The sequence below is a fragment of the Culex quinquefasciatus genome, chromosome 2 (assembly GCF_015732765.1).
Source record: "Culex quinquefasciatus strain JHB chromosome 2, VPISU_Cqui_1.0_pri_paternal, whole genome shotgun sequence".
NCBI lineage: Eukaryota > Metazoa > Arthropoda > Insecta > Diptera > Culicidae > Culex > Culex quinquefasciatus.
The window spans coordinates 66,146,626-66,160,295 of NC_051862.1; the positions used below are offsets into that span (position 1 = coordinate 66,146,626).

The following is a 13,670-nucleotide window of genomic DNA, read 5'->3' on the forward strand; positions in this document are numbered from 1 at the left end:
GTGGAAATACAATGTCCCATCCCAGAGGGTCCCGGAGTACCAAACCTTCTTAGCATGGTGCTCCCAACGAATACAACCAAATATCGGAGCGTATGGTGGTGTGTCCCCACGCTTCTTCCTGCCCTGTCGATTCAGAATTGTGTTGTTGTTCGAACACTCAGTGCTCAAACTCAACCCAATTACGAGTTATCTCTGCGATACGGCTTTACGCAGTAGGCCTGGCCGCTTTAACGCTTGTGATGTTTCAATGCATTTCGATGCAATGGCGCACTACAAATGTTAATAAATGACAAGAAGAGTGCTAGGCGTCATCTAACCTAAGGCACTCTCCAGGATCCCTTCGAAAGATTGGCTGCGCTAGGGTCTGATTAGATTAGATTAGATTAGAAAATTGAATTTGTAATCTAAAATTACTTTACAGATTTTTTGATAAAGGGCCCCGTTTTCAAGTTATAGCCACCGAAAGTTTGATTTCAGCGAAATATTTGCAGTTTTTCGATTTTTAAAAATAGTGACCATGAGTGACCATTTATAAAAATATTTTTTTTTTTAAAGGTTCAGAAAATTTGCTATAAAATTGTCTAAGAGACATTGAAGATTGGACCTCTGGTTGTTGAGATACAGCGGCTTAAAGAAAAAGAAACACGAAAATTGAAGTTTTCTAAGTCTCACCCAAACAGCCCACCATTTTCTAATGACGATATCTCAGCAATTAATGGTTCAATTTTCAATGTTAATACATGAAACATTCGTGAAATTTTCCGATCTTTTCGAAAAAGTTATTTTGAAAAAAAATAAATCAAGACTAACATTTTAAAAGGTCCAAACATTGAATATTATGCTTATTTAAAATGTTAGTCTTGATTTAATTTTTTTCAAGATATTTTTTTCGAAAAGATCGGAAAATTTCACGAATGTTTCATGTATTAACATTAAAAATTGAACCATTAATTGCTGAGATATCGTCATTAGAAAATGGTGGGCTGTTTGGGTGAGACTTAGAAAACTTCAATTTTCGTGTTTTTTTCTTTGCCGCTGTATCTCAACAACCAGAGGTCAATCTTCAATGTCTCTTAGACAATTTTATAGCAAATTTTCTGAACTTTTCAAAAAAATATTTTGAAATGGTCACTCATGGTCACTATTTTTAAAAATCGCAAAACTGCAAATATTTCGCTGAAATCAAACTTTCGGTGGCTATAACTTGAAAACGGGGCCCTTTATCAAAAAATCTGTGAAGTAAAATGAGGTCAGAAAAAATTTATGTATGAAATTTCGATTTTTTCAAAAAATCACCAGTTTTTCAAAAAATCATAACTCGGCAGCAGATTTTTTGACCATGTTTCTCTATAGCTCAAAAGTTGCGGATTTTTGTCCCCTAAAACATATCAAAAAATCTCGAAAATCAAAAAATGCATATTTTGGGAATTTGAGTTTTTGTGAAAAAAAAGTTAATAAAAAAATCGGGAAATTTTTTTTTCCGTGTACCTATTTTTTCTAAATAGTGCTTAACAATACCTACAACTTTGCCGAAGACACCAAATTGATCAAAAAATTCCTTTAAAAGTTACAGATTTTCGAATATTTACATGCCATTTTTGTATGAACAGCTGCCAAATTTGTATGGAAATTTATATGGACAAACTAATGATGCAAAATGGCTTCTTTGGTCATAGGGAAGGCCCCCACAAAGTTTGAGCCAAATCAAAAAATACAAATAAAATCCATTTCCGGTTTTGGTAGAGAATTGCTTATGTACCAACTTGTACTTGCATGGAAATAATTATTTTCTAATAAAACAATTCGAATATTTGAGAAATTTGATGAAAATTCAAAATAAATCAAATAAACTCAACTAGCAGCTGCCCGTTGTTATCACAGACAATTGTACCAATAGAAAAGTGTGTTTCTGTTGTCTGTGAACAATGTACAACACATGTACCAACTTGTACTTGCTAGGAAATAATTATTTTCTTATAAAACAATTCGAATATTTGTGAAATTTGATGAAAATTCAAAATAAATCAAATAAACTCAAATAGCAGCAGTGAATATTCGAATTGTTTTATTAGAAAATAATTATTTCCTTGCAAGTACAAGTTGGTATATGTGTTGTAAATTGTTCACAGACAACAGAAACACACTTTTCTATTGGTACATTTGACTGTGATAACAACGGGCAGCTGCTATTTGAGTTTATTTGATTAATTTGGAATTTTTATCAAATTTCACAAATATTCGAATTGTTTTATAAGAAAATAATTATTTCCATGCAAGTACAAGTTGGTACATGTGTTGAACATTGCTCACAGACAACAGAAACAAACTTTCCTATTTGTACAATTGTCTGTGATAACAACGGGCAGCTGCTAGTTGAGTTTATTTGATTAATTTGGAATTTTTATCAAATTTCACAAATATTCGAATTGTTTTATTAGAAAATAATTATTTTCATGCAAGTACAAGTTGGTACATGTGTTGTACATTGTTCACAGACAACAGAAACACACTTTTCTATTGGTACAATTGTCTGTGATAACAACGGGCAGCTGCTATTTGAGTTTATTTGATTAATTTGGAATTTTTATCAAATTTCACAAATATTCGAATTGTTTTATTAGAAAATAATTATTTTCATGCAAGTACAAGTTGGTACATGTGTTGTACATTGTTCACAGACAACAGAAACACACTTTCCTATTGGTACAATTATCTGTGATAACAACGGGCAGCTGCTATTTGAGTTTATTTGATTTATTTTGAATTTTCATCAAATTTGTCAAATATTCGAATTGTTTTATTAGAAAATAATTATTTCCATGCAAGTACAAGTTGGTACATGTGTTGTACATTGTTCACAGACAACAGAAACACACTTTTCTATTGGTACAATTGTCTGTGATAACAACGGGCAGCTGCTATTTGAGTTTATTTGATTAATTTGGAATTTTTATCAAATTTCACAAATATTCGAATTGTTTTATTAGAAAATAATTATTTCCATGCAAGTACAAGTTGGTACATGTGTTGAACATTGCTCACAGACAACAGAAACAAACTTTCCTATTTGTACAATTGTCTGTGATAACAACGGGCAGCTGCTATTTGAGTTTATTTGATTAATTTGGAATTTTTATCAAATTTCACAAATATTCGAATTGTTTTATTAGAAAATAATTATTTTCATGCAAGTACAAGTTGGTACATGTGTTGTGCATTGTTCACAGACAACAGAAACACACTTTTCTATTGGTACAATTGTCTGTGATAACAACGGGCAGCTGCTATTTGAGTTTATTTGATTAATTTGGAATTTTTATCAAATTTCACAAATATTCGAATTGTTTTATTAGAAAATAATTATTTTCATGCAAGTACAAGTTGGTACATGTGTTGTGCATTGTTCACAGACAACAGAAACACACTTTTCTATTGGTACAATTGTCTGTGATAACAACGGGCAGCTGCTATTTGAGTTTATTTGATTAATTTGGAATTTTTATCAAATTTCACAAATATTCGAATTGTTTTATTAGAAAATAATTATTTTCATGCAAGTACAAGTTGGTACATGTGTTGTGCATTGTTCACAGACAACAGAAACACACTTTTCTATTGGTACAATTGTCTGTGATAACAACGGGCAGCTGCTATTTGAGTTTATTTGATTAATTTGGAATTTTTATCAAATTTCACAAATATTCGAATTGTTTTATAAGAAAATAATTATTTCCATGCAAGTACAAGTTGGTACATGTGTTGAACATTGCTCACAGACAACAGAAACAAACTTTCCTATTTGTACAATTGTCTGTGATAACAACGGGCAGCTGCTAGTTGAGTTTATTTGATTAATTTGGAATTTTTATCAAATTTCACAAATATTCGAATTGTTTTATTAGAAAATAATTATTTTCATGCAAGTACAAGTTGGTACATGTGTTGTACATTGTTCACAGACAACAGAAACACACTTTTCTATTGGTACAATTGTCTGTGATAACAACGGGCAGCTGCTATTTGAGTTTATTTGATTAATTTGGAATTTTTATCAAATTTCACAAATATTCGAATTGTTTTATTAGAAAATAATTATTTTCATGCAAGTACAAGTTGGTACATGTGTTGTACATTGTTCACAGACAACAGAAACACACTTTCCTATTGGTACAATTGTCTGTGATAACAACGGGCAGCTGCTATTTGAGTTTATTTGATTTATTTTGAATTTTCATCAAATTTGTCAAATATTCGAATTGTTTTATTAGAAAATAATTATTTCCATGCAAGTACAAGTTGGTACATGTGTTGTACATTGTTCACAGACAACAGAAACACACTTTTCTATTGGTACATTTGACTGTGATAACAACGGGCAGCTGCTAGTTGAGTTTATTTGATTTATTTTGAATTTTCGTCAAATTTGTCAAATATTCGAATTGTTTTATTAGAAAATAATTATTTCCATGCAAGTACAAGTTGGTACATGTGTTGAACATTGTTCATAGACAACAGAAACACATTTTTCTATTGGTACAATTGTCTGTGATGACAACGGGCAAGTTTTATTTTAGTTTTGTTGATTATTTTTAATTTTTTTTTTCAACTTCTCCAAGTTTTAAATTTATTGTTTTATAAATCCTTATTTATAGGTATGCACTTATTGATTTATGTTCAAACACTTGCAAAAGCATTAGAAAAACATTTCCTCTTTCATTTTTTGTTGTAATACATGTTGGTTTTATCATTATTCAGTGTAATTTCATTTTAAAGGAGGCGCATGGTACTTTATATTCAAAAAATCGATAAATTGTTCCACAGTTGGCCTAAATCAACTTAAGTATGGACTTTTTATACTCAAACTTACTTAAAATTTTCCAAGGAACACGATCCCGTTGTCAAAATCAATATATAAAGTACTTCAAAAGTTAAGTATAAAGGGAAGTACTACTTATAAGAAGTTTAGGTAAAATCTGAACACAGATTCGTTAGGTACATCGATGGTACATCACTTTTCTGTAATAATGAAGTTGATTTGGTGACGTTTTCTAAAAAACAGCTATCTTTCCAGCAGGGCAAGGCTACTTATCGAACCTTTGAAGTACATCAAAAATCCTTAAAGGTACACATATGTACCACTTTGGTACATGCTAAAACCATGTTCAGATTTTTGATTTGGCCAGATTGCCCTGCTGGATGGATTGACATTAAAAAACGAACATTAACTGAACAAGATAAATGCAAAATAAATTACAAAAAATTAAACAAAAAACATAAAACAAGAGAAGTAAAGTTTTTCGTTGAACAAAAGTTGCTCAAAATGACCTTCTAAACATGAGAAAAAAAATGAAAAATAAATTGGGCAGTAGAGGGTTAAATCAATTTAAAACTGTCTAAATTATATTTTTCAACGTTGCAAAAGCATTTTCAAGTAAATGCTTTAAATTTTATGAAAATTTATGTTTGATGATACAACTGTAATTCCATTTTGAAAATACTTTGTAACTACTTGCATAAACTACTAATTTTTTGCCTTTTATATGAAATTTAGTATGCAGTAGTCCAAACTATGTTGAAATGCAATTTGCTGGAATAATTCGTAAAACATGAAATAGGCAAAAGATACTGATTAACGAGGTTTTAGGCCAAATTTAACATTAAAACATACTAAGCAAGATACATGCTTATACAATTTTAAAAATGAATAGGGATAAATATAACAAAAGAAAAAAAATAATAACCCAAAAGTTTCTCTGAATGGAAATTGAAATGTTGGAAAATCTTATTGATAGTAAAGAGTATTATTTATAAAATAACATAATTGTTTATTTGGCGAAACCTAGGAGACAGTGTCAAAAACCTATGGTAATTTCGCATGCCTGAAATTTTGTTAGAAATATACACACAAAACGAAGAGAGTAATAGCCAATAACATCTTAACATTTTGGGTCCGTTGGTTTAGTGGTTAGCGTGGTAGCCTCTAAACCCCAGTATGGCCTGGGTTCAATCCCAGAAGGACCCGGTGGCATTTTTCGATACGAGATTTGCCTGACCACGCCTTCGATCGGATGGGGAAGTAAAACGTCGGTCCATTTGCGTAAAAGAGGTTTTGGGTGACTCACCACACATAACCTTCGGACGCCTAGAAATGAGCAGAAACTTGAAACAGAACCCACAAAAGACCCGGGGGTCGTAAAAGTGGATTGCTTTTTTTTGCTTAACATTTTGTTAAGTATGTTTTCTAAACTAATTAGCTACAGATACAAAAAAAAATATAACAGTGCCATTAACTTAACTTCTTTTTCAAGCTCTGTTTAAAACTATGAAACCTGCTTTGGCAACTTCATTGCGAAATTACTTACTTTTCCTGTAATTCTCGAATGACAAAATGGTTTACTTTTCTTCATCAAAATTAACTGAAAAGTAATAATTTTCGATACAAATGCTTTGTGCTATATTGTTGAACTTTTCAGAATTTGTGTAGAAAGTAAGACTTTTCAATATCATTTTTATTTGAGCGACGAATTGAGTAAACACATGGAATAATTTACGAATCTTGCTGACAAAATCATTTTTCGCAACTTGTTGCATAAACTACTTCTATCGTAAATTTTTCGCATTAAATTCTATTTTAAAATGAATGTTGAAAAAATGTTTTAGGCTATTTATTTCCTGGATTATTGATTAGTTCAAAGCATTAAGGGGAAACGAGAAGTTTAAAAGAAATGCTTTAACTTAAGGTTTTGCCTGGTGAAGCAATCTGTCGAGTTCTGAGATTGATTTAAGGCGAACAGAAGTTTTATAAAAACTGGCGTTTCGTTTCATCTTAAAAATTTGTAAAAAATGAAGTCTTATTCTTTACATTCAAGTTGGACAGAAATCGATTTGTTACAAGATAATACGATGACAACGAACCAACCAAACTCTCAGTGGCCACACTCGAAAGGGGTTGAAACGGCGGCGCGTTTTTTATTGATTTTCGATGCCGTCAGCTATCATTATTTGTAATTAATTATCACACAACGAACGCATCGCCGCGCCGCATAATAACGGCCGGACCACCACCGTCGGCCATGTTTTTATTCTGGTCATTTTTCGAAAAGCCTCGCTGGGTGTCACGTTGAGGCCCAAATTGATTTTTATTTCGTGCAGATATTTAAACGGAGTCGAATGCTTAACAAAAAAAAACAGCGCTTCGAGCGCATCTTCACTTTATTGTAATTATTATTATCAGAGCCTCATTTGGGATGCATTTCGACCACGGAGGATTCACGTCGGACACGTCGGGGGTCAACCGCGTTGATTTTCCCCGTAAGTTGGTCACTTGGCCCTGAGTCACTTTATTTTTATTATTTTGCGTATCGCTTGGGCTAAATTAAAATTAACTTTATCATTATGCTCATCGCGGCACCACCACCACCAGGGTAACTGATCTTCTCGCTGAGCTTTACATTAACCTGGGTTTTTCTTTTTTTTTGCAGATGAATCAACAGTGTAAGGTGTGCGGTGAGCCCGCGGCAGGCTTTCATTTTGGAGCGTTCACCTGCGAGGGATGCAAGGTAAGAGAGCGAATTTACACTGCAGAGGTGGATCGTCAACGGGTCTAGAGCTAGGTTCTTGACCTGGACCTGTGACACGTTGGGTTGACCTGTGTTCCTTCATGCGTATCGTATGTGCAACTTGGATGATTCATGAGGTTTTCAGCATCGTTTCTTTTGAGTGGTTGAGTAAAGCATTCTGCATTTTTATTAATATTTTTGATGTTTTTGAATATTTTGATAGACCAGTAAAAAAGCAAAGTAATCCACTTTAACTCTGTGGTCTCTGTTGCAAGTTTCTGCTCATTTCTAGGCGTCCGAAGGTTATGTGTGGTGAGTCACCCAAAACCTCTTTTACGCAAATGGACCGACGTTTTACTTCCCCATCCGATAGAAGGCGCCAGTAGACTTCAATAAATAAACTGAGGAACAAAAACGTTATATACCATCTTCAAACGAGTAGAGTTTCTTAGTCCTACATTGTCCCAAACCAATATCCTCGATCACAAGCATCATTCACCGTTATAGGCACCCTCGGGGAAACCTTTAAATCGAATCTGTCCGAAACGACCCCAAACGGCCCATTCCACCTTAATTGAGTTGTCGTCGCTAGGCAGAACTCCGCAGCCCATCTCAAAACTCATCCAATTTATGACCCTCGACGGGGCCAGCTCACATATGTTCGAGGTAATCGAATCCCCCAGCTGGAGGTCATGAGTACTACATGCACTCATTAGCTATCTCGGAGGATGCCCCGGTCAAAAAAAAAGAGTCGATCTTATTTTCATAATTAGCTAATGATACATTGATTACATCATCACGAACAACGGTAAAATAAACAAAGTAAGTCATAAAACAAAATTGAACCAGCACATCGAGCCGATGACGATCCTCCCTTTTGGAAAACAGCGACATTGGTTAGGCACAGTAGAGCCCTCTTTATGTCGACATTCTACACCAATAGGTCGTGAGTTTCGCTGATGTTAACGCGATGTGAGGAATACATTGTACGTTTCTACCAAGTGTCGGGGAGGGTCCCCTCACTAGGGCTCCCCTTCAATCAGCAATCATTATTCCGTCCTCCCCTTAAAAAAGCTTTAAAAACGTCCGAAAACAAGCCCCGTTCCGGCAGGTTCCCATCGAAGTCGTCATCAAGTGAAAACTTTCAATAACTATAAAATTATTTCACCTCTTTTTGTGCCCGAGCTCTAATGATTGTTCATAAAAGTTGATGGCATTATTATTATTTAACTGGCACGTTTTAAAACAACTCGGGCCCTTTCGGGGGACTGCCGCCAGTCCACGATTATCACGCCGGCCCTCCAAGTCTTATTATTTGGCCACGTCGCTTATTAAATTATGTCTCAAGCGAAATATAAGGCACCAGGGCAGTCGGCGAATCGCATTTTTATAGCGCGGTCCTCAGTGCTATAATTTGGTACCATAACATATCGCGCGGCTGATCGCGATCGATTGGCCCCGACACAATGAAATGGGGCCCAGTCAGGGTCTTTGTTTTTCGACGGTTCTGGTCACGGGTTGACAGGAGGGGTTATTATTGGGCAGGTCCAAACGAAGAGGTGGGGAGCGGTTTTCCGTGCTCTAAACGATAATGATGTTGATGATGATGACGGCGGAGACTATGGCAATTTTGAGGGAGTTAGAGAGGGTAGAGAAGGGGTTCTATATGGAGATGTGGCCGTGATCGCTGTCTCAATGGACGAGCTTCTGGAATGAAATATGTAGGGCAGGGATGCCAGAATTTTGTATTTTCTCAGTATTCATAGTGTTGACCAGGGTTGTTAAAATATCAAAATATCAGCTCTCAGCAACTACAATTATCCCGCCTGAAAATTCATGCCTCAAATACAACTGCTCTTCTCTCCTCATTGAAACTCTCAGCGCCGAACATAGCCGAACACGTTTTCGTGTTTACCCACTCGCGATTGACATTTTCCTTTTCTCTCTCATTCCCGCTTCCACGATCATCCTACCGCAACAGCGTTTAACCACAAAAGCCGCCACAAAACCAATTTCGCAAACACAGTTTAACGGGACGTAATGCGTGGTCGGCTCCTAATCGCCATCTCGCGGTCTCTCATTGCAGTTTTAGGAGAGATTGAGAGACTCAGCAGTGAGAGCGCATAGTCGAGGAAAAAGGGAGGAGTGATAGAGAGAGAATGACATCGCTGGGAATCACGAGACACAAGAAGAGATCTCACAAGCTATAGTGACGGCCGCTATACTCTCGGATATTTTTGGTGCAGAGATAATCTATTGATAGCTTTTTTATCACTCATTTGCAACATTGGTGTTGACCAAAAAAATCATACCATTACACGGAAAAAAGTAAATTCTCGTAATCATGAATTGTGTGCATGAATTTGAGAACCACGAAGGAATAAATTCACGTTTATAGTGCAAATGCACCATACTCATGAATACAATCCTTCGTGTTTCTCACATTTATGAACACAATTCACGTTTACGGGAATTGATTTTTTTCTGTGTATAAATATTTAGCTTATTTTTTTATCTTTAAAGCTGAAAAAACTAAAATCTCAAATTTCTGATAAAAAGGCTATCCGAGCACATTGCTTTTTAACACAATTCCTTTCAAAATATTGAGCTGTAACCCGTTTCGTAAAAAAATAGCAAAATTTGCTAAATCTTGAATCATCGAAAAAAATGCTCGTCACTTGTTGATGGCAACAAATGAATTTACAATTCTTTAAAATATTGCACTGTTTTAAAATTCAAGACATTTTTCGGTTTAAATTTTCAAAATTAGTCCTTTTGAAATTTTAAAATGTTTTATGTACGAGCATTTCTCTACAGATTTAAATTGATTTTATTTGTATTTTTTTTAATTAGCAAAATCTTTTTAAGGAGGCTTCCCCAATTCAGGAAGCTGTCAATATTCGAACACCTGTATCCCATGAAGGGATTTTCTAATTGATCTGATGTTTTCTGTTAAAATGTTGGTTATGATGAAGACAATCCAGAGAAAAACAGAAACACTCTGGAAAAAATATCCAATTTCTCAATTAACTTTTGCCTCAAAAAGTATAACAATACCCATTATTTAATATTTTGAACATTCATTCATATGCATTGTGGATCAAAACAGACCACTTTTGAGCCATAGAGAAATATGCAAAATCGTCGCCGTCGTGTTAACTTGTCGTACGTGCATTTTGGGCCAAATTGGGTAAGAACGCCATTTTGTGCATCTCACAATGCCACATCTTTTGACCTTCACAGATCCCCAAAATTCGATTTCAATCCTAAGATATTCAATGAATACCAAAAATGCTCCGAAATTTTTTGTCACTTTTCATATAAAAGTAGTTTCAATCTTGTCGTGCTATCTTGTCACTCCATGAAAATTGATGTAAGTGCGACAAATGGCCAAAGGGATTTCAGGTCAGAACGCGTTTGACGCACGTAAAAACTTGACTACCGTAAACATTTGTAATTATAACTCGGGTCTCCAGCAACCAACTTCAACCAAACTTCGGGACAATGCACAGAATGGTCAGCCAAACAAAACGTGTTGGATATTGTTTACATTGCGTGCTCGCGTTTTTGTTTCTTCAAGGTCAAACATTAAAACGCGTTTTTCTCGGAACGTCGAAATGGCGGGTGCGACAAGATAGCACGACGACGTTGAAATGTAAATATGTTTAGTCATCAAAATTAAGCATAAAATTTTGGAAGGGCTGAATTTATAAACAATATAAAGTTTATTTTAATTCTAAATATTGGGCAATTGAACTGAAATTTTATTTTTGATCATTTAAAATCAGACCAATGGTTGCCAAGGTATCATCGGACGAAAAATGAAGGTTAGTTGTAAAACAATTAGAAAATTTAAAGTTTCTGAAATTGTGTGCTTTGCAATGCTCTAGGTCAGCAAATTTTGCCTGATTTTCAATTTCTTAATAGGAAAATAAAAAAAAAGAAAGGAAAATATATTATTTATTTTTATTGAATTTTCGATTTTTTTAAATATTTATAAATAAATACTGATGTTAAAAGATATAAAAAATAGTTTTTACACTGTTACATGTTTTTCAATTATAATGTTTTTGCTGGAGACACCAAATAGACCACAAAATCCTAGAGCGTCCAATTTCTCGGGATTCAAAATTCCCGGGAAACGGGAAATTTTCAACAAATTTCCTGGGAAATCCAGAAAAAAATATGAAGACTTTACTTTCCCATAAAAAACACCTTGTTTTTTCATATTTTTTTATGTTTGAGAAACTTCTGGGCAAACTTATTTAAGGAAATATGACGTTTTGAAAAATGTGTACTTTTTTTTAAATATTCCATAGAATCGTTTGTTTCGATAAAACCAATGCTGTGGAGTCGGAGTTGGAGCCGGAGTTTCTGGAGATTTCCAACAACGTTCCTTTCTTTGTTGATCAGATTTCTGGTTTTTGTATCAATACTTAAATTTTAAATTATTGTCATATTTTCTGCATTTTTTTTTAAATCAAGTTTGCATTTCAAAAGGTCTTAAATACATCTTTGAAACATTATGAAATGCTGGACTTGTTTTCAAAATATATAAAAAATATATTAGGAACAGAAAATTTCACATTGGTTTAAATTTTAAAAATTGAAAATCAACCGAATTCCTGAAATATCGTAAATTAGATAAAAAAAAATAATTGAAAAGCTCTATCTCATCAGCAACTAGCAGAAGATTGAAGATCTAGTCAGTAAAAAAAAAAAAAAAACTGGGGTGACATTGATATCCAAGGTTTTCAAATGTCCGCAATCCACAATTAAATGTTTTATTCTTGTTTTTTTTTTTTGCACGAAAAGAATTGGAAAGGGGAACTTCTAGTTTTTTGAAAATGCTGGGAAAACTAAATTTGATTTTTCAAATTCTTAAAAGGTTTTTTTTTGCAATTCCGTCGTGAAACTACTTACTTTTCCTGTCATTCTTGAACGACGAAATAGCCTACTTTTCTGTTCCAAAAATAACAGAATCGAATAGCAACACTTTTCAAAATAAATGCTGAAAAGTTCTGCTTTTCAGCACTGACATGGGTGAAGAAAAGTTGAACTTTTCAGCACTTGTTTCGAAATGTGACACCTTTCAAAAAATAATTCATTTAAACGATTTATTGACAAAATACATGAAAATTTGACTTTAATTTTCACTCGGTGGGTGTTTTTCGGAACTGCAAAAAATGTTGTATGGAACTCGTTGCAAAACTTGATTTTTTCAGCACTCTTCGTATTTATCCAACGAGGTACGACTCGTGCTGAAAAAAATCCTTTTTTGCAACTTGTTGAATAAACTACTATTTTGGGTCTACTTTGATCATGTTTCAAACAACTATTCGCTTAATTTTATGTCAAAAGAATCGTTATTTTTTTTTGTTTAGACTCACTTTATTGCGATAAAAAGCTACTTGTTTAAGTAAATATATATAAAAAATAAGCACTCAAAAATCACAAAAAAAGACTAGAAAATTACACCAAACAACTAGGCAAAAGATATTAATTCAAATTTGTTAAATAGGCCTAAAAGACTAATAATAATTTAAATGCACCCAAATATAAAAATAAAATGATAAAACATAAAAAAAAACAAGAAAAAATATGTGTTTCGTTGAACAAAAGCTGATACTGCGGATATTTATCCGAATATCCGTGCATTTGTATTATGAGAAATTAACATTCAGCAATAAACCGTAAATAAAAAAAAAAAACAGAAAACTTTTCTTCAAAACAAAACTTTGCCAAAGACACGAAATCAATCAGAAAATTCCTTGCTAAGATACAGATTTTAAAATATTCGCATGTCCATTTTGCATGGAAAAAAACGTATATGAATTTTATTTTTTTGATTACAGAACGAAAATGGGATTAAACCTAGAGCAAAATTTGTTTTCATAATTGTAAATTTGACATATCGTCGAAGAATCTGCCAGCACTGCCTCGATATCCCCTCCAACCAACATCCCCCAACTTTCCGTCCCCAAGTCTCGAAAAATAGTCGCCTTCCCCAACAGAAGTGTTTCCACGAGGCGAGAAAACTGACAAAAGGCCCCGAGAAGTGAAGGAAACCAACAACAGAAAAAAAAAAGTTAAAAGACGCCCGAGCAAATC

The 13,670-nt window shown here is 33.9% G+C and overlaps 1 protein-coding gene across 1 annotated transcript in view; it reads left to right on the plus strand.

Annotated features, from left to right (window-relative positions):
* Positions 1 to 7,481: 7,481 nt before the first annotated feature.
* The window catches only part of LOC6036814 (protein embryonic gonad), a 58,223-nt gene continuing 52,034 nt past the window's right edge, over positions 7,482 to 13,670 (plus strand). The window contains exon 1 of the mRNA XM_038255579.1: positions 7,482 to 7,559. Within this exon, the coding sequence (XP_038111507.1) occupies positions 7,482 to 7,559 (78 nt within the window). The remainder of the gene's footprint in view (positions 7,560 to 13,670) is intronic.